This window comes from Medicago sativa, chromosome 1 (assembly GCF_051527215.1).
Source record: "Medicago sativa cultivar Bolivia chromosome 1, Bolivia_mono, whole genome shotgun sequence".
Lineage (NCBI taxonomy): Eukaryota > Viridiplantae > Streptophyta > Magnoliopsida > Fabales > Fabaceae > Medicago > Medicago sativa.
The window spans coordinates 77,938,027-77,957,938 of NC_140749.1; the positions used below are offsets into that span (position 1 = coordinate 77,938,027).

A 19,912-nucleotide genomic window follows, 5' to 3' on the forward strand; every position below is an offset into this window, starting at 1 on the left:
TGACTATGCAACAACACAATCTTCCTACAGCTTGGACAACAACGTGAACATCTTATACAATTCCATTAAAATGGACAACTTCTTAAATCATGACAACTTAGACCGACTTATACAACTCTTATCATCTTAACGTCTTAACATCTTAGCATCTTGACAACATATGGATCACATAAATAATTCATGTCATATCATAATATAACAATATCAAATGATAATAAACAACATCTTAAAACATCATATTCATCAATCATAAACAACTTCATATAACATCGTATTTAAACATCAACAATAATTCACTATGTATCTTTGTAAACACATAATAAATTATCCACAACATATTTTTATGTCAAACCAAAGCTACTGGAAAGATATCACAAATATCAACAACTTTCATGTTTACAACAAAGATCAATTCAAAACAGAAACATATGAACAAAACGCAAAAACATGAAACAGAGAATGTTGTCACCGTACAATTTCGCTAAGACCTCCCTGTAGTATTTTAATCATAACTCAAAGACCAAACATCATTTTCATGTCAAGCCAAAGCCACTAGAAAGCTAATAAAATTATCTAAAACTTTCATGTTTACTCCTAAGACCAATTCTGTACCGATCAATACCAGTTTTTATTTTAAATTCGGAAAAGTTGTGCTGAAAGTCCATAAAAATTCACTGTGACCTACGTGCAGTAATTTGACCATAACTCAAGTTCTATATATTGTTTTGACGTGAGACCAACGGCATTAGAAAACTAACATCCATACCTACAACTTTCGTGTTTACACCTAAGACCAATTCCGCACCGATTAATACCAGTTTTAATATCAAAATTCGGGCTGAATACAGATTTTCTTCAAGTTTCACCTAATCTCATGGTTCTAACCTCAAAACTACTTCCAATAATCATCCTATGGATTATCTAAGGTCTGTACACAATTTCTACATCAATTCAACAAGTTTTCATCATCTAATCATCAAATCTCTCTCAAAACCCTAATTCTCAAATTCTCACAAACTCTCCCCAACTTGTTAGATGTAATCTAATGATTTAACAACTTAATATTAATGCAAGATAGTCTCACCCTCTCCTTAGATTAATTCCTGAATCAGCATCAGCGTTCTTCTTTCCTAAGGTATTCTCCTCTTCTCTTGACTTTTCTCTTCTCTTCTCTTCTCTTCTTTCTTGTTCTTCTCTTTTCCAAAAAGCGGTTTAAGGTAAACTCTTTCCAACCTAAGCTTCTCTATTTATAATACTAAAATATTCTTCCCAAATCTATTTAGGCCCAACAACTTATTCTTCTTTCTATTCTAACCCCCAATTCCACTCACACTAATAATCCTCATAATCTTATTTATTTCTAAATTAAATATATCTCTCCCCCACTTAATAATAATAATACACCAATAACAAATATATCTCTAACAAATAACAAATATATTTCTACACCAAATAACAAATATATCTATAACAAATAACAAATATATTTCTACACCAAATAACAATTATATTATGCTAGTAAATACCAACATATAACATAACAAAATATCACATAAATCATGTAAATCATACCAATCATATAAATATATTCTAAAACTAATTAAAATAATTAAATAAAAAGGAGGGCGTTACAATTATGAACTGTATTTTATATAAATTTTTGATTAAAATTATAAATACAAATATTTGCGACTTTCAAATTGTAACAAACCCAACAAACATGTTTATTTTTTTCAATGACAACAATAATTTAACAAGTATAATACAAGTTCCCCTAAAAAAAAGTAGAATATAAGTTCTTGTCTTTTTTAATAACGTCAACAATATAACATAAATATAGGAAAATTGTTTAAGGGTATAATTGAAATAATAAAAAAGTCAACCCAAAATCCCAATATAATTAGAGATAAGACAAATTTCAGTAGTATTTTCAAACATATATCTTTTCTAAATCTAAAAAAGAAAAACATTACCTCTTGTAGAGACCTCTAAACTAGTATGTGGGCGAACACTCTAAGGCTAAATCTCTAAGCAAGGCTACGAGTGCAAAAACACACTAACATAAATGTTAAGCATGAGATCTTTTATTTGAAAAGGAATACCCATGGAGCTTCCAAGGGGAGAGAAGATAAAACAAGTTGTTGTGGAGTTTATTAGTGCAGATTTTTTTGGCTAAACTCGGCACTTCTTCAATTCATGAACTTCTTATCCATCTAATAATTCCCCCTTCCGGAGCTATAGATAAGAAGCTTCATGATCCCGAGTGGAGCAGCTCTATGAGCCAGGGCAGGGAGAGATTCGTGAGCCATAGTGGAGCAGCTCAATGAGCCATGGCGGGGAGAGATTGATGGATAATAAGTTCACGAATTGAAGAAACGCTGAGTTTGACCAAAAAATTTATACAAATATATTTCAATCACGTGCACTTTGAGCAATTTAAAGAGCTCAATCTTAAAGAAGTCTTTAATGTCTTGGATCAAAGGAACATATTTATGAAATCTTGGTGTTGGTTTTTCAAGAAGGGTTTTTCTAACCTGTGCAAGATTGCACAAGATAAGGATAATTAAGGCACCCACTATTATAAGTTTCTCCAAATCTTATTAATGACCAAATCTTGAAAATTGATTTTTTTCTCCTTCCCTCCTCTGTTATAATTTTTCACGTTTTATTCTTGTTTCATCTATTCTTGTTTCATCTCTCCACTGCCGTAAAAGACGCATTTTACAAACACACCAAAGCTAAAAATAATTATGTTATCACGTCACTTTCTTCTTCACCTAAACATTATTATGATCTCACGTCAATTGCTGTTATATTGGTTAGTGCAGTTTGAGGGATCTTCATTTTTTTATGGAAGTGTAGTTAATGGAGTCCAGTTTTGGTTCTATTGTCAATTTGAACACCGTAGTTTTGAACACCGTCATTTTGAATTTGGTTAAATTGTTCATTTTAAACACCGTCATTTTGAATTTGGTTATATTGCTGTTAATTTGAACATTGTAGTTTTGAACACCGTCATTTTGAATTTGGTTATATTATTGTCAATTTGAACACCGTAATTTTGAACACCGTCATTTTGAATTTGGTTATATTGCTGTCAATTTCGAGGAATATTGGTGTTTTGCATGGAGCATGTGTCCTGGGAGTGAGTTTTATGTAAAAAAATTGTATTTCACTGCAAAAAAAAACGTAAATGTGTAAATAGAGGAGAGAAGGAAAAATTACTGTAGTTAATAAGATTTGGAGAAGAAAAAAAAAACATGAAAAAAGGAACAAGAATAAAATGTGAAAAATCATTACCAGAGAAGAGAAGGGAAAAAATCAATTTTTAAGATTTGGTCATTAATAACATTTGGAAAAACCTATAATAGTGGATGCATTAATTACCCCTTATCCTGTGCAATCTTGCACAGGTTAGAAAAACCATTTCAAGAAAATAAAAGGTTATTGAAATATTAAATTCTAAATTAATTAAGAGGAGCATACTCCAAAGTTTCGAGCCAACACCGTAGAACCAACCCTGTTGAGTTTGAAAGTATTTTAAAAAATGATATCATTAAATAAAAATAAACTTCATTAATTAAAATTTGTAAATATTCGGAACCATAAAATCAGATTTTTGTTTATATGTACATATATTACTAAAATAAAGTAGCTAAAGAAAATAGGAAAATTTTCTCTATCTTTCTGATGCCACGTGTCAATGACATATCAATATCCATAATCAGTTCTACTTCTACAATAATTTCCGTATAGCCAAAAAGATAGCACCCAGTCAAGCCAACTTATAAAGTGAAACACAATTTTTGTCCCAATATCTCATCATACTAAAGTAAGTAACAAAACACTTGTTCCAAAAAAAAGAGTCTCAAAATACTAGCCGCACTCATAAGCAAATCTACTGTGCAACCTGTGAATCTGCATGGAAAAAAAGAATTTGGAAAGTCAAAGAGTAGCATAATAAACAAAGTGAAATAAAGGAGATGCAGGAAATTCGCAAGAGCCTTTAGCAAAATCCAACATTTAAACTAAAGTCTCATTCTTGAAAACTCATTACTAATTATTGAAGTATTTCTACAACCAAAGATAGCACTTTTCTATCAAAACTCATGATATGAATCCATTATAGGTTGTACTTGCAGACAGGGAAATAGCTCAAAACACATTGCATATCCTTTATCTTATCAACTCTGACTACAACTGTCATTGTCTTTTTGTTACAGCGAATAATCCTCATCTATAATCACACAATTCGTAAGTCATATTATATCTTCGTAATGACAAACGGTCTAGACATAGGTCACAGACAGTCTCCACATGAATTGTAATATCTTTTCGTTAAACGACACACATATAGAAACATTGTGAGCACTTACCACATGAGATACATTATATTATCTCTTAATTGTAGCTTATGATGTTCAATTACAGAACATAATTCACAAGTGGTATGATCTCTTCGTAATGGTAAACAGTTTAGACATGGGTCGTACTATCTCATCCTTACGGCAGACAGTTTCTACATGAATTGTATTATCTCTTTGTTGCATCAAACGAAACACCTATAGAAATTCTATATTCGCTTTCCGCATGAGATGCATTATCTCTTCGTTGCAGTGTAAGATGTTTGTTCATAGAATACATTTTCTTCTCAACTTTTCATAATTCCGATCAATGTCGTGAGAATTTGATCTCGTGCAACACTTTCTCAAAATAATCATACAATCCACATCATTGTAGAAAGATTATACAACAAAATTATTATTGATTGTAGTCATAATTAAAACTATTCTCTCTCTATATATTATTTTCTATTGTTGATACTGTTTCCTTAGTATCTTATTTTTCTTTATTTTGAGATATTCTCTCTTGTATCTATATTTGTTTTGGAATGTACATCTCTTGTGTAATGCAAGTTATTCGTTCTAAACTATTCAACTTGGAATTTACAGCAAGATTTGAAATCCTAGCTCCTAGTCTTTTTGGTTCAGCTGCAATAGACCATAGTCAATAAGGCTAGCACTAGTTTATTTTTCAATTTAGTTGCTTGGCTGGTTGAAAATCATTCAATAAGATTCTGTTTGTAACCACTATTGACTAATGAGAAGAATAACCCAATAGATTGTACCTTTTTCACATTTCAGTGCAACGCCGCCTTCCAAGATAATAATAACAATGGATGTGGCTAGCATACAAGCACCAATCATTCCCAGGGCCGCAGAATTTATCTTACAATACCTAATAAGAAATTTTAGTCAATAAAAAATTCTTGTAGACCAAAACACACAAAACCAACTATAAAGTAAAGCAAACCTTGCATAATCCACGAAATTTGCAATGTGTTCATCAATCGTTTTGCCAGAGACATAAAATGGCCCTTTAAGAGGTCGCTGAATTCGAACGGTCCCATCATCATCTTTAGAGGCCTGATCATACAATTTAAAAATTATTCTTGTAAAAGAAGGGGGTTTGAAACAGCAAATGATTAGTATTATTAACCACAGTTGATAAAATGTAAATAGAATGTAAGACGCAAAAAAAATAGAAAATGCAGTCTTTCTTTTGAACCAAAACGTCTATAATAATATCATTTTCATATGTTGTAACTCTAATGCATTTCAGTTTTTAGAAATAGCAATGGTACCATCCGAGTTTGAATACTCATAATGGGGAGTTTATTTAATTACGCTTTTCAAATGATCAAATCTACAAGAAGCTTTTTCTATCTAAAATTTCAACCATGGATATAAATTCACAACAACACAGGTTTAAGGAAATGATTGGTCCAACAAGTAACTTGTTATATTGCACCCCATTAGCAATCTACTTTGCAACACTCCAAATACCAATTGTCATAAAATTATGTAATATGTAGAGAATAAATCTAACTATATTCTTGAAAGTAATTAAATTACCTCACCAACAACATTCAAGGAAGTTCCAACCAGAAGTACCCGTTCAATTCTCTTGAGTCCAAGGATCTGAAAGTATGATTTCATGTCAAAATAAGCATGATCAGTGCTTTTATTTTAGTTTTCTTTTATTGTTTGTTGTTTGCAGGGAACAGAAGAGATTGGACCTAACAATCTCACCTTTTCATCTTCGAGATAGCTCGATATTTCAGACGGGTCAAATTTTGATCCTTCAGTAGGTAATACAAAATCAGTGGCACCACGAGCTCCAACCACATGCACACGATCAGTCCCGTCATCCTTAAAAAAATTAAATGAAGGATTTGTTATCGTAATTTTTTTATCATTATTTATTTGAAGTGAATTTGGTTATTGCTAATTTACTATAATTTCCTATTTTTGGCTCAAGGAGGGGGGGTTTAGAGAAACAGAAATTGAATTTAAGAAAGTAACAACAAAAATTGCATTAGAGAAACAGAAACAAACTACACACCAGGTACCATGGAACCTCTTTTGGAATTGATGATATGAGCCTAGAATGTTGTGTCCATGAAAAAACATCATTCTTGTCAAAAAAGGAATGAGCATAATTGCATGTCTTTTTGTGCTCAATAGCACACTCGCATTTCTCTTTTCGCTCAACCAGCTTTTTAAGATAATGTTCCTCTACCTAAAAAGAAAATTAAATTAGAAAACAGGTGCAGTATTATAGTTGCAAAGGGCTAAAATGAAAGTGATTATTCATGCTCGTCAGAAATTGAAGTCTACTACATACACTTTCGTCAACTATTACACCACTTAAACTGCTAATCTTGCACTTGATTGGGGTTTCAGAAGCAACTTCGCCAGAAATTGAAACAACCAAGGGTAATTTTTCTGCATCCAACAGTTGTGCTGAAAAGTGAAGAATCCCAAATTGCAACATCAATAATCAAGTAGTAAGAAAGATAATGAAAGTTCATCTAAACTCTCCTTCATCACAATAGAAACTTATGTTTTAATAAAACAGTACTGCTAATTGGAATATATATATCAAAGGGGTCATTGTCTTAGGGGCACTGTTTTTGCAATAAATAATAGTATAGAAAGTTTGAATCCATTAAAAAAGAAACATACATACCTAGGTCCTTCAGCTGATTGACCCGGGTAACAGATTTAAGAATTTCTGCATCCCTGTACAAAAATAACAACGATTGTTATTATTATAAAAAAGAAGAAAAATAGCATAACATTAGAGATGGAATGGCAGAAAGTAACAACAGATTGTGGAGATAAGTACATACTTGTCACTGGTTCTGGCGGAAACGTAAGCAGCAGCAGCAGTTAAGCAAGTAATGCCACCAAAAACACCAAAAACAAGGAAAGGCTCCATCAAAGCGGCCACCTTCACAACAGTAAGATTAAACCTAATTCATTCACACTTAACTTAGATTTCTTGTCACGCAAGAAAGTCTAATCGTGAAGGTTAAGCTATTTTCACAAAATAAAATAAAAAAGGGTTTTGCTTCACAAACTTACCCTAATAATATTTGTTAAAAGCTTATTTTTTATTCAAAAAAAAACTAAAAGCTTATTAAAAAAAAACTAAAAGCAGTAGTTCTTTCCAACAAAAAAAAAAACTAAAAGCAGCAGTTACTAGTTAAGAATTAGAAATAATAAAATAATTTTTAAACTTTTAAAAAGTTGAACTTATCACTTTTCACCACATTTTCTAACACGATAAGTATTTATGTATTTATTTGGTAAAAAAAATTATTTACGTGTTTACATCACTAGGACGATCCTAATACGCATTAGATAGTAACTCCTAATAAGTTATTTCATCTAACTCATATTATGTCTCTATTTGCAATATTTAATTCTCTCTTTATATTGCCAAAACGTTCTAATTAATTTCCCCTAAAAAAGTTCTAATTAATTTTTTCCACTAATTTACCGTTATTTGTTGTATATAATTTAACTACTACTAATGAGAGTCTTAGCTCAGTTGGTATGAACAATGCATAATGGTATGAATAATGCATAATATATGCAAGGTCCGGGGTTCAAACCTCGGTCACCACAAGGTCCGGGGTTCAAACCTCGGCCACCACAAAAAAATGCAATTCTTCTTTTTTTGTTGGTGCAAATGCAATTCTTTTTTTCTTAAAATTATACACAACTCAAATGACATTTATAATATGACCGAGGGCCTTCAAAAAAAAAAATATGACGGAAGTAGTATAAATAAGTAAATCCTATTTCAATCTCATAAGTTAGGGTTATAGTAGTTGTAGATTATCAATGGGGTTTATCACAAATGATTGGTGCTTAAGATGTGGGAGTGTTGTAAACTTCGAGATATCAAGCCCGATTCCTACCGATATAAAAAGTAGTTATAGATTGGAAATCACAAGGTTTGACTTAAGTAAGTTCGACGAATTCTAAAAATATTTTTTTTTACGTACAAAGGAAAAGTTTACTTGATTTAGTGTTTATTTTCCATTATTAAAGTGTCGGGACTAGCTAAACTTATAGTCCCTCTAAATTAGATGCAATATTTGTTTGCCTCTGAATAGACAGAACGTGATAGTTTGTCATCAAAGGTTGCTTCATATTTGGCTATAAGAAATTTGAACTCTGAGTCATCATTGTATGCTGCTGAATACCATTAGCTACATTTTTGCAGTCTAGCTTAAATAACATGTTCATCAAGCCAAGGTTGTAAATCCTTTGAAGAGCTAGATGCAACCGCTAGGCCTCTCGCTTGCGAAATAGTAACATGGGTGGGATCCAATCAGTTTGAGCTATAGGAAATCTGTCATTTCAAACCTTATGCACCAACCAAAACCAGTAAATGATCTTCCAAAAATGCTGCATCAAGGTTACATTTAAAACTTCCTGATAGCAGCTTGTGCAAGACTATATTGAGATTACAGCCTACTCTTTCATGCTAATAGTTTCCCAATCTGCTAAGACAGTCTTCGCACACTGAAAAACCGCTAATTTAGATCCCAAAACCGAGTATTGTGCCTTTTCCACAAACTCCAAATCATCATTCGAAATATTTCTTGCTATCCTTGCTAAGAGACACACAAACTTTGAAGAAAAATCTTTGAAGCTGATTACTCTTTCCAAGCAAGTAAGAAGTCCAACATATGTACTTCTTCCCAACGTTGTCTGCTGTACCAACATAGCACAAAGGCATGAAAGTTATTTCCAATCAATCTATCACAAACTATACACTCCTGTTGACAGTTAACACCCCGCGAAGGCATAGACCAACGCATATGAAGACTGTAGACACACCTGCCAAAGGCAGACTTTAATTTTTGTTTTGCTGGCATAAAGTTGATCGCTGAAGTACTAAAACAGCAATTACAAGGTTGATTTTCCACTCCCTTATTTTTGTGGTAGAGTGATAACCTCGTAGATTACTGCTAGTTCTGATAAAAATTAGAGACAATGGCATACAGCATACCTCAGTGCACTTCCTAGTGTTTACATGATGTCTTCTTTCGGGGTAAATCACTATATCACGCTTATTCAGTTTATTATTAGTATGAGCCATATCAAAACTTATGTTTCTGCATGTATCTCATCATTTAACTATGTGCATTTAATGAATATGACTTTTTGCATGAGATGAAATCTGTTGCAGTGATATTCTATGTTAATATATGTAACCTTTATGAAGAAAGGGAAAACCTGGTAACATTTTCACTAAACCAGTCAGTTCATTCATTGCAACACTCTACCTTAGACTTTACAATTTATCTTACCGCTAAAGCCAAGCAAATGCTTACATTACTTGCTTGGACAATTAAAACTACCTAATAAGTAATAATCATACCATAGTGATGATCAAGCCAAATGTCAAAGCTTAGGTGAAGGTACAGTTGTTTTGAAACCTGGCTATCACTTCAGCAGCCATCAGGCTGAACATCCAACAAATCAGATACAACGGTTATCACATGAATGCTCAAACCGTGTGTAATCATCTCTTCAGAGATAATACTCAAGCAAGCCTTAGCACTGCCACTACTAGCAACGCTGCAGCTCTAAAGTAAACTTCTTTTAGACTCTTATCCACTTTTTGAATCATTTCCTCATCTTTCAATCCCATCTTTCCAGCATTCTTGCTTATGTTAACAATTGTATCCCTCAGCTTATTTACTCCCCAAGAAAGCCAAATAAGCCCAAAACCCAACCCTGTGTTGAAGACCTTAGACGCACAAAAGGGGGCCCTTCCGCAAGCTAGTTTGCAGATCACAGATAGCACGACAGCAAGGCCAGTACCAGCAATGCCAGCAGAGAATTGTGTAAGGAGCTCGGGAAGCTCCGGACCTGATTTCTTCAGTGAAAGAACTGCTGTTTCCCGACGATGCCTCTTATCAGCCATCAAGAACAGAAGGCTCTCACATGCATGAATGTAGTTCTTCTTGAACAGATCCCTCTCCCTGGCTACTTTCTTTTTCTTTTTTCGTGATGGATTGGCTTTGACTTTCTTCGGACTGTCAAGCAAGAGAAATACATTAAATATTAATATATTTCTTGAGAAAATACTGTGATCACTGTATGGCAGCACATGAGACTATCAACAATGGCAACAGAAACAGTTAAAATAAATGAAATCAATAATACAGCCCAAAAATAAAACATGATTCCCTCATCTGATGATTATTTCTCTTAAAATTTGAGCTAGGCCTAACTCAATCCACATCATATGAAGGAAACAAAATGCATAAAATTAAAGTCGGGCATAAAATTGAAACATTTTTAGAGTAAAAGCTCTCAGACCAATGATCCATTTGTTTTACAGAGGATAGAATGATTATGAACATTTTTTTGAATAAAAATGACTTCCTATAACATCATATTTTGCGTATGTCAAATTCAGGAGGAAGCCAATTGTCATGGAAAACATATTCTACCTACCTTTTTAAAGGAACGGTCAGTGTAGAGTGAATATCCAATGTGGGGGAAATGCTTCTGGCCTCTACTTCATTTATATTCAGCCTGTCCATGTAGATTTTCAGTAAAAGTCAGTTGATTGATACATAACTAACAAGAATAGAATATTGAATATGCAGAATCAGAGAGTATGTGTATTATCTATAACTGAAGCACGTATGCGTAACTTCAAAGGTTTGTCGGAAACTTACTTCAAGCCATTGATTTTTACTACTTTAACTTATAGTAGTTAAACTTATCATAGATGCATACTGATTTTTGTATTTGTTGCCGAGTTAGATAAAATTATTCGATAAATTAATATAAAAATTCAAATAAGAAAAACAGAGTCACATGCATATGGGATCAGGAGAAAAAAGAAGTCCGTTGTCCCAATGATCAAATTTATAGCTATCTTAAATGAGAGTATCACAATGACCCAAACTAACACAGCACTCCTGGCAAGACAAGAGTAACATGAGCTAGTAATTTTTCAAAGTGACCAAAATATGTACAACAAATTTATTAGAACATGCACCGTTGCTCACTGTTCGCGCGCTTATGGATACAATTCTTCAACTACTTGTCATGAATGCAATACAGTAGAGTCAACAATGTTAAAGCTTTATCATGCAGGTTGTAAAGCCTCCAGTATCAGACAATACACTCGAAAACAAACACATTTAAAAATGCATTTTTGGCCAAGTTTTTAAATTTGATATTATATTTATAATTAAATCCGGTGTTGATCAATAGATTGACAGTCATAACTTAACCAAGAAGTCCCTGAATATTGTTTTCTATTATGACAAAGTAACCCAAACAGAAGTATTTCATGTGATCAATTGAATTTAAACGGTTCCACATATGTACATACCTAGTGAAGTATGGAACAAGCATAGACTGTTTTTCGCCTGTATGTGTGCGTTTTGATACGTACGACTCAGCAACTATAGCAAGAAAATCTTTCATCTCAATTTCAGTACCCATAAACGTGACTTGACCATTTAGATGAACAGTAATTTTTGAACTAAGGGCTGAATCTTGAAAAAAATCAAGCAAAGGCTTCGAGATGTAGAAAGTCCTATTTGGGTAGATGAGAGGATGCAATGATATTTGAGGTATATTAATCCCTGAAAGTTGCAAACCCATCAAGTCAGACAACAAAGCTTTACGAATACCATCTACACCTGCTTCAGCAGTCTTAGATGTGATACACTGTGAAGTTTTATCATGCTCGGTGCATTGATCAACGACGCCAAAGCTGAAAAGTACAGTGCTTGGACAAGTTGCTGCAACCAAAAGATAAGTTACATTACTTAGAGTAAGACACATAAGATAAGTTACAATACTTAATATTGAACCAAAAGATTTAGCAACATAAGTCATCATCTTAGACAATCCTCTACATATCACCGGCACCATGACTGATATAGTAATATTCTTAAGAATAATTTCAGTTACTATCATATTGCTCATAAAAAATATACAGCATGGAAAAAAAGTACCTTTCAATTCAAGCATTTTACTAATACATGGAAAGAAAACAAATAAACTAAAAATATCAACATTGTATAATCAAAATATTGCATCAAATGCACAAATTCAATAAACTGGCTACACACCTTGTACATCAATAACCATTGGCTTTAGAGCTGACAAATCAAAATCAACAAACTGATTGGAATTGAACCACTCTTTCGATGTCGTCATTTTTGATTCCTCAAACGAATTTAACTTAAGATTAGGACACTGATATCTAACAATATCTGGTTTTGGTGCATAACAAGGCACCAATTGTTGACAACCCTATCATAAAAAAAAAAATTCAATCAAAATTAAAACAAAAAATACTTCAGTGACAAAAATAAAATCATAAACAATACTAATAATTTTACCTTCATGGCATATTCTTGAGATGGAAATCCATGAGAAGCCATCAAAGTAAGTTTCTGAATCATCATCGTTTCTTTTTTATTTTTTTTTTGAGAGAGAATTTTGGTTTATAAACCAAAATTTCCCTCCTTTAGTGGTTCTATCAAAAACACGAGTTATCTTTTTTGTTTGAACCTTTTAAACGCAATTTTTTTTTTTTTTGGTTGGTATAATTAATTTTTGGGTGGTGACGAAAATATTGAAAATAAAATTGTTTTTGTGAGATGCGTATATTAATGCGGAAAAGTCTGAAAACGTAGGAATCAACGAGTTGTGGTAATGTGAAAAATCCAGGTTGGATTATAGTAAACGACAAGAATGAGTGTCTTGGACGTATTAGGTCTTGGTTTATTTCAACCGTTGGATTGTGATATTTGGTAGTATATTTATGCATCTGGAGCTTGGTATGATCAGAGACTTAATTGAGTTTGTGGGTGTCCTTGGACTGCATGTCATAGTTACCTACCGTCCTACCCTACTAACTCTTGCGGCGCCCTTATACCAACCACTTATTACTAGAGTCATGATATTCTGACATCCATTTGATGACAACTTTGTTGACAACCTTGTTTTTCTCACTTCTTATTGGTCAAAAACAATGGAGAGAGAAAAAAGAAGAGAGAGAATAACAACATCATGTGAGTATGAGAGAGAAAGTTGTCCAAAAGTTGTCAAAAAGTGGTTGTCAAAATATCATTTCTCTTATTATTACGGTATCTTACCTAAATAATGACTTGTTTCTAAATAATGAGGTTTTTATTTGGTATGCTCAAAATAATGACTTGTTTGATGCAAGTTATTTTCATAAATAGGTCAATTATTATGGGTTGGAGGAAGTTATAGGTTTATGATTTATTATTGACAATATAATATATATATATATATATATATATATATATATATATATATATATATGGAAATGCTAATACACACCCACTTGAATTTTAGAAGGTGTGCATTAGCATCCTACACCCATGTGTTTTGGACAAAAATTACCCTTCATCTCTTTTTTAATTGCTATTAAATACATGACCTTTATAGTAATTTGCATGCCAATAGTTTCTCTCTCTTTCACTAATTTTTTTTTTCACGTGGTCCCAAAAAAAATTAAAAATTCTTCACATGGCTGGTGTTTTTGTTTGAAACGGAAAGTGAAGAGCCATGGAAACCATCAGAGGTGATCATCCAATACCAAAAAATAGATCTGTGTATTATCCAATCAAAGAAACTTGCTTGGTAGTGGTTGTATCATCAAAAACCCTCACCACACACCGGCGTCGGAACAGCGTCGAATGGGAACCCATCCACCGGAAAGCTTGTGGACGGTGGCGCCTGTATCTCCACCCTTCCATACTCCGTTTCAGTGCCGCCCTCAAATGGGAAACCCTCCATCGGAATGCTTGCGGACGGTGGCGCGTATATGGAGAATTGGAATTGCTGTTTTGTCAGTTGTTACAGGGGCGCGTGGGAGTTTTTTTTCCAGATAGAGAAAGAAACTAACATGATGAGATGGTTGAGAAAATTACCATAAAGGCCATGTATTTAATAGCAATTAAAAAAGAGGTGAAGGGTAATTTTTGTCCAAAGCACATGGGTGTATGATGTTAATGCACACCTTCTAAAATTCAAGTGGGTGTGTATTAGTATTCTCAATATATATATATATATATATATGGATTTGCTAGAACACACCCACTAGTTTTTATGTGGGAGTGTTTTAGCAAAGCTACACCTTAGGGTGTATTTAACCACTTTTTAGTTATTCATTTGCTAAAATACTCCTTCTAAAAAGTAAGTGGGTGTATCCTAGCAAACTCCTATAGGATTTGCTAGAACACACCCACTTGTTTTTGTTAGAAGGTGTGTTATAGCAACATACACCTTAAGGTGTATTTATTAACTTTTTAGTTATAACTTGCTAAAACACTCCCACATAAAAACTAGTGGGTGTGTTTATTAAGCTTGTTGATGTAGTTTATGAAAAAACAATTTATGAAGATATAATTTTCGTTAGTGAGAACTTATGAATTAAGTTAAAAACTTATTTATTTGCATAAGCTCTTTTCCATAAGCTCTAAAATAAGCTAATCCAAACAGGGATATATATATATATATATATATATATATATATATATATATATATCCCTGTTTGGATTAGCTTATTTTGAAGGTGAGAAAAACACAAGAAGGGGGGTTGAATTGTGTTTTGAAAAATTCTTCGTTTCTCTAAACAACTGAATACACTGATCAGAAGCTAAGTGAGACAGCTTCTGAAGTGATGATCAGAATCTAAATGCAGCGGAATAAAACAGAGAGAGAGAAGAAGAACGACACAAAGCAATTATACTGGTTCCTTCCACAATCCGGAAGTAGTCCAGTCCCCCTTGCACTTCCAAGGAGATTTCACTATGAGTAATATCTGATTACAAATGCTCAAGCACACAAGCAAGAGACTTCCAATGCTCAAGCACACAAGCAAGAGACTTCCTTTGCTCAAGAACACAATCAAGAGACTTCCTGCTCAAGCACAACTGCAAGAGACTTCCTAACTAAACAAAATTACACAGAAAATTGTTTAAGGTTGAACACTTGATATACAATCAGAGGTGCTCACAATACAAATCAGATACAGACTCAATGGACTTAAGAATTTCTAAGATATGACTTTGAGACACAGAAATTCTAAGTGAATGCAGAACAATTTCAGCAGAGGTTTGGTACTTGTGAAAATCTTGTGAGTCTTTTGTTCAGCGTTCTTGCATTACCAATTCTCTAGGTCTTCACTCCTTTATATAGAGGTGTGAAAGAGACGTTGTGAAATTGCCAGCACACCAAAGAGTCGTTGTTGAAGCTTGATCTTTCACCAATGATCTTTTGCCTGATTTGGTTGTTGTCCTATGAAGAACAAATTTGAAATCCATTCCTTATCCAAAGGAACATCTATGCAGGCGAGACCGTATTCTGGAGCTGTTTTCTTGTCTTGAAGTGCAGACACAAAACAGAGTAGTGGAGAACGTGGTTGTACAATTCGTACAAAGTACAATGTCAACGCTTTCGTCCAAATTGCAAACACACACCTTCAAACACCTTTGAAATGACCGTTGCAAGCTCCACTAATCCTTTGTTTGTGTTTTCGAATCCAATAGACAGCTTTTGCATTGATGATTCTTCAATTCTTGATTCTTTGCAAATCCAGTTGATATTCAGCTTCTGGTGAAATGGCTTCTGATGAGGCAGCTTCTGATGATGCAGCTTCTGATGATGCAGCTTCTGATGAGATGACTTCTGCAGCTTCTGATGATGCAGCTTCTGATGATGTGACTTCTGGACCTCTTGTCTTCAGGAGCACTATTCTTCAGGAGCAGCTTACTTCAGGAGCGCTATTTCTTCAGGAGCAGCTTGACTTCAGGAGCGCTTTTTCTTCAGGAGCAAGTTGCCTTCAGGAGCGTCCAAGCTTCAAATTTTTGTTGTTTCCATAGCTCTTTATTTGCTCATTCAGAACCAATGATGATGTAACTTTATAATTATGGTCCTGTACACTTGAACAAATATTAGCTAATCCAATTTACAATTTTTAATACCTTGTTATCATCAAAACTCTTTAAGGTTTATTGTTAAACACATTTTGTTCCAACAATCTCCCCCTTTTTGATGATGACAAACAAAAGTATTTAAAATTGATCAATTGTTGTTAATCTAATTAACAAGTTGACTTTGGGGTTCTGAGGTTTGTAAGCTCAGAATCTGAGGTTTGTAAGCTCAAACTCCCCCTGAGTCTGATAGTCTTTAAGGTGAGGTTTGTAAGCTCCCCCTAAGTTCTATCCAGGTTAATTAAATTCATTTTTCGCACAATAATCTTATCAGAGCTTAAAAACAAAATTGAATCATTGAAAGAATTTACTTATAGATAAGAAGAATGGTTCAATTAACTTTACTTGAATTTTGATACTCCTTCGTTCATTCATAGCTTATACCAATAAGGTAAAAAGATAGAAGTTTTTCAAAAATTTCAAATGCCATTAATGGGGCTCAGAGCCTTTAAATACTTGTCACATATACTCCCCCTTTTGTCATTATCAAAAAAAAATTAAAATAAATCTAAGCACAAAAGACAAAAGGATATGAGAAAAACTCAAACGTGAGAGAGTATACTAAGCAATGAACTAAATAAATCAGAGCAAAAATCATGTATATTCAATTGTCAGAAGCAGCTAAACAGTCAGAATCAGTAAGCATTCAGAAGCAAGAGAAATAAGACAAGATGATTTCAGAAGCAAGGACTAAGAAAATAAAACAAACAACAAACAAAGAAAAACACAAGGGTGTGCAACTAAGGGTTGGTTTGTTGTTGTTTCTTCATCTCTTCCATTTCTTCAATCTTCTTCTTCAACAATTCTTCAAGTTGTTGTTGCCTCTGAAGAAGAGCTTGTTCCCTTTCTCTAGCTTCTTGCTGCTGCTGTGCCATCTGTTTCTTCAGAAGCTTACACAGCCTTGCTTCTCTGGTCAAGTAATCCGTTTCAAAGAAGAAAGGCTGGTTTGCCAAGAGCAGTGTAGAACTTCTTACTCTAAGACTCTGATTCAGATTTTCCATTAGCCTTCTGACTGAAGCTTGCTTGACTCTGATGCATTTAGCCTTGATTTCTTCAATAACCCCAGCTGCCCGGTTCTGAAGAGATACCCAGGAGTCTTCATATGCACCTGTGAGATCAATCGTCCTTCTTTGATCCACCAGATTGTGCATCTGACTCAAGATTGTCAGAAGCTCAGAATTGATATATCCAGATTCCAGGATGTTTGTGGGTGGATGTTCAAGGATTTCAAGATCAGAATCACTGATTTCTAAGTCTTGAATAGGGTTAGGAACTGGAATGGTAAGGTGTGTTTGTGTGTTAGAAGATGAGGGCTGGTCAGAATCAATGTGTGTGGTGGAGGTTGAGGCTTGAACATTGACTAGAGAGATGTCAACATCCATGGGAGTTGGTTCAGGAGAGTGTTCAGGTAAAGGTTGAAATTCAGTTTCAGATGGTGGTTGTTGTGGTGAAGTTGTTGTTTGAGTGTTGAGTTGGGGGTCAGTGATGGCTATTGGTGATTGTGGGGGTGTTGTGGGTTTTTGTGGTTCAGGTGTTTGTTGATGAGGGTTTTCTGAAACAACATTTTCAGAAGCAGCTGCTTCTGGAGTTGTTTCAGAGGCTTTTTCTGAGGCTTTGTCTATGGGTAACTCACCTGAGTAGTGGAGAGCAAGATTGTCTAAGACAGAAGTGTCTTCTATTGGTTCAGATGCTGATGGTGAAGAGGGTGAAGTGGGGATAGAGGTGACTGGAATCTGGATTACCTGATCTGCAGGGCCAGCTTCAGAAGTGATAGTACTAGGTGCTTTCAGAACCGCTTCTGAAGCTTTAACAGCCACTTCCTTGACTTCTTCAGACTTCTTCTTGAAAAATTCATCACAATTCTCCAGACCTGAAGCCTTGAGCCTTTGATCCCTCTCCAAATTGTATTGAGCTTCTTTCCTTTTTAATTCAGCTAGCATCTGAACAGCTTGCCCATCAGCTTCTTTCTCCATATCAGAAGTTACTTCAACCATTGGAGTGAAGGTTAGTTCAGATGCCTTCTTCTTGTGCTCATTTGCCTTTATCCCATCAAGAGCTTTATTCAGATGCTCTTCTGTGATGACTGACTCTGATCTGTCCTTGCTTCTTTTTATGGGAATAGAAGCAGCCCTAATTTTCTTCTTCTCCATTCTATCTGCTAACTTATCAGCAGCGTACTCCTTAGCCATCCTTTCCATGACTGGAGTTACTTCAAACATAGAGTTTTTCAACTCAAGAGGAGCTTTCTTCTTCTTCAACTTGGGATCAGCTTCTTCTTTCTCTAACTCGTCCAGAGCTTCATCCAACTTCTCTTTATGGTAGACAGTTTCAGTCTTTCCTCTCTTTCTCTTAACAACTTTCAGTTGCTTGACCTTATCAGCAGCAGCTCCAGGAGCATTTTTAACTTTCTTCACTTTAACAGGAGCAGCTTCATCCTGAGTGCTTGCATCTTCCTCCAAGATGTACTCAGCTACTAAATTGGCTAAGATTTCAGGGTTGCTTTCTTTAAAGATGGGAGGAAAGTCCCTGATTATCTCAGTCTCAGCAGTTGTCATCTCTAACCACTTCTCATCTTTAGGGGCTTCTTTGAAGAACTTCATAGAGTGTAAGCTCCTGCTACTGATAGTCCTTTCAGCAGTAGAGACTTTGAAACATTTATCAGAAGCACTCCTTGTCCTTTTTAAGAACTCCAGCACCCTTCCTTGATGAAAGATTTCAGACAGCAATCTTCCATAGGGTACTTGTTTTCTTTCTCTTGTAATGCTTTCGTTTATGGCCCAGCAGAGATGATCCATTACATATCTTGGGAAGTTTATCTTTTCCAAAATAGCCATAAAGTAAATTGCTAGCTTCTGTTGATTGTTGGGTTGGTCAGATCCTCCTGCTCTTTGAAAGAAGCAATCATTACTGAACTTCACCAACATCCTGTTGTGAATCTCCATTTCAGAAGGCTTTGCATCCTTCTTCCCACCCAAAAGAGTGTTGTAGTAACCTTGTAGCAGGACATCTTCCTTCCTGACTATTTCTTGGAATCTTCCCTCTGCATGCCTTCTACAAGCTTTAGCTATAACTTCCTCAGTGATGGTTATAGGAATGCCCATCACTTCAGACCTTATTTCTAAGCTGTCAAATGATGTAGGATTCATATCCATGACCATTTTCCCTTTCTTTGACCCAGCTTGTTTGCTTACAACTTTTGCAGGCTTTTCATTGTACACTTCAGCTTTTAACCAAAAGTCCTTGACCAAATTCACATATGTTGGCCCATTTAGCATTCTGAAATACTCAGACAGCTCCTGTGTTTCTATTAAACCTTCCATGTTTACTTCGTACTTCTTGAGTGAAGTAAAATCCACTGGTGACTCTATTTGGACTATCAAGGATTCCCATGGAATATCCATAGTCTTTTCTTTGTAGATGGACCCAGATTCTGATGCGCTTTGCTTGTTTGATGTAGATTCTGAAACTTTTGAGCTTGATGATGCCATTTGATGATTGACGAAGATTTGAAGAAGATGAAGATTTTTAGGGTTCTAAGGTTGA

General features: G+C 34.4%; 2 protein-coding genes across 2 annotated transcripts; both read right to left on the reverse strand.

The window, feature by feature from the left end:
- Nucleotides 1-3,491: 3,491 nt before the first annotated feature.
- On the reverse strand, nucleotides 3,492-9,410 carry LOC146957713 (E3 ubiquitin-protein ligase SP1-like). Its single transcript, XM_085738450.1, has 9 exons — nucleotides 7,196-9,410; nucleotides 7,033-7,085; nucleotides 6,688-6,806; nucleotides 6,406-6,582; nucleotides 6,093-6,212; nucleotides 5,916-5,981; nucleotides 5,314-5,426; nucleotides 5,129-5,238; nucleotides 3,492-3,918 (listed from the first exon to the last, which is right to left on the reverse strand). The coding sequence occupies exons 1-9, from the start codon at nucleotides 7,282-7,284 to the stop codon at nucleotides 3,899-3,901; spliced, it is 867 nt and encodes a 288-aa protein (XP_085594576.1). The 5' UTR covers nucleotides 7,285-9,410; the 3' UTR covers nucleotides 3,492-3,898.
- Nucleotides 9,411-9,546: 136 nt separating this feature from the next.
- Nucleotides 9,547-12,892, reverse strand: LOC146957714 (uncharacterized). The gene is made up of 5 exons (XM_085738434.1): nucleotides 12,743-12,892; nucleotides 12,470-12,653; nucleotides 11,722-12,136; nucleotides 10,830-10,910; nucleotides 9,547-10,405 (listed from the first exon to the last, which is right to left on the reverse strand). Exons 1-5 carry the CDS (start codon nucleotides 12,806-12,808, stop codon nucleotides 9,910-9,912), a joined length of 1,242 nt encoding a protein of 413 aa, XP_085594560.1. The 5' UTR covers nucleotides 12,809-12,892; the 3' UTR covers nucleotides 9,547-9,909.
- Between the last annotated feature and the right edge of the window lie 7,020 nt (nucleotides 12,893-19,912).

Excerpts from the sequence above, each read along its gene's own strand:
- LOC146957713 (XM_085738450.1), bottom strand. The coding sequence starts at position 7,284 with ATGGAGCCTTTCCTTGTTTTTGGTGTTTTTGGTGGCATTACTTGCTTA. Across the intron at positions 6,807-7,032 it reads CAATCAGCTGAAGGACCTAG|CACAACTGTTGGATGCAGAA; the intron begins GTATGTATGTTT and ends TTCACTTTTCAG. Across the intron at positions 5,239-5,313 it reads AATTTCGTGGATTATGCAAG|GTATTGTAAGATAAATTCTG; the intron begins GTTTGCTTTACT and ends ATTTCTTATTAG.
- LOC146957714 (XM_085738434.1), bottom strand. The coding sequence starts at position 12,808 with ATGATGATTCAGAAACTTACTTTGATGGCTTCTCATGGATTTCCATCT. Across the intron at positions 12,137-12,469 it reads AATGGTTATTGATGTACAAG|CAACTTGTCCAAGCACTGTA; the intron begins GTGTGTAGCCAG and ends TTTTGGTTGCAG. Across the intron at positions 10,911-11,721 it reads CTTGTTCCATACTTCACTAG|GCTGAATATAAATGAAGTAG; the intron begins GTATGTACATAT and ends CTACATGGACAG.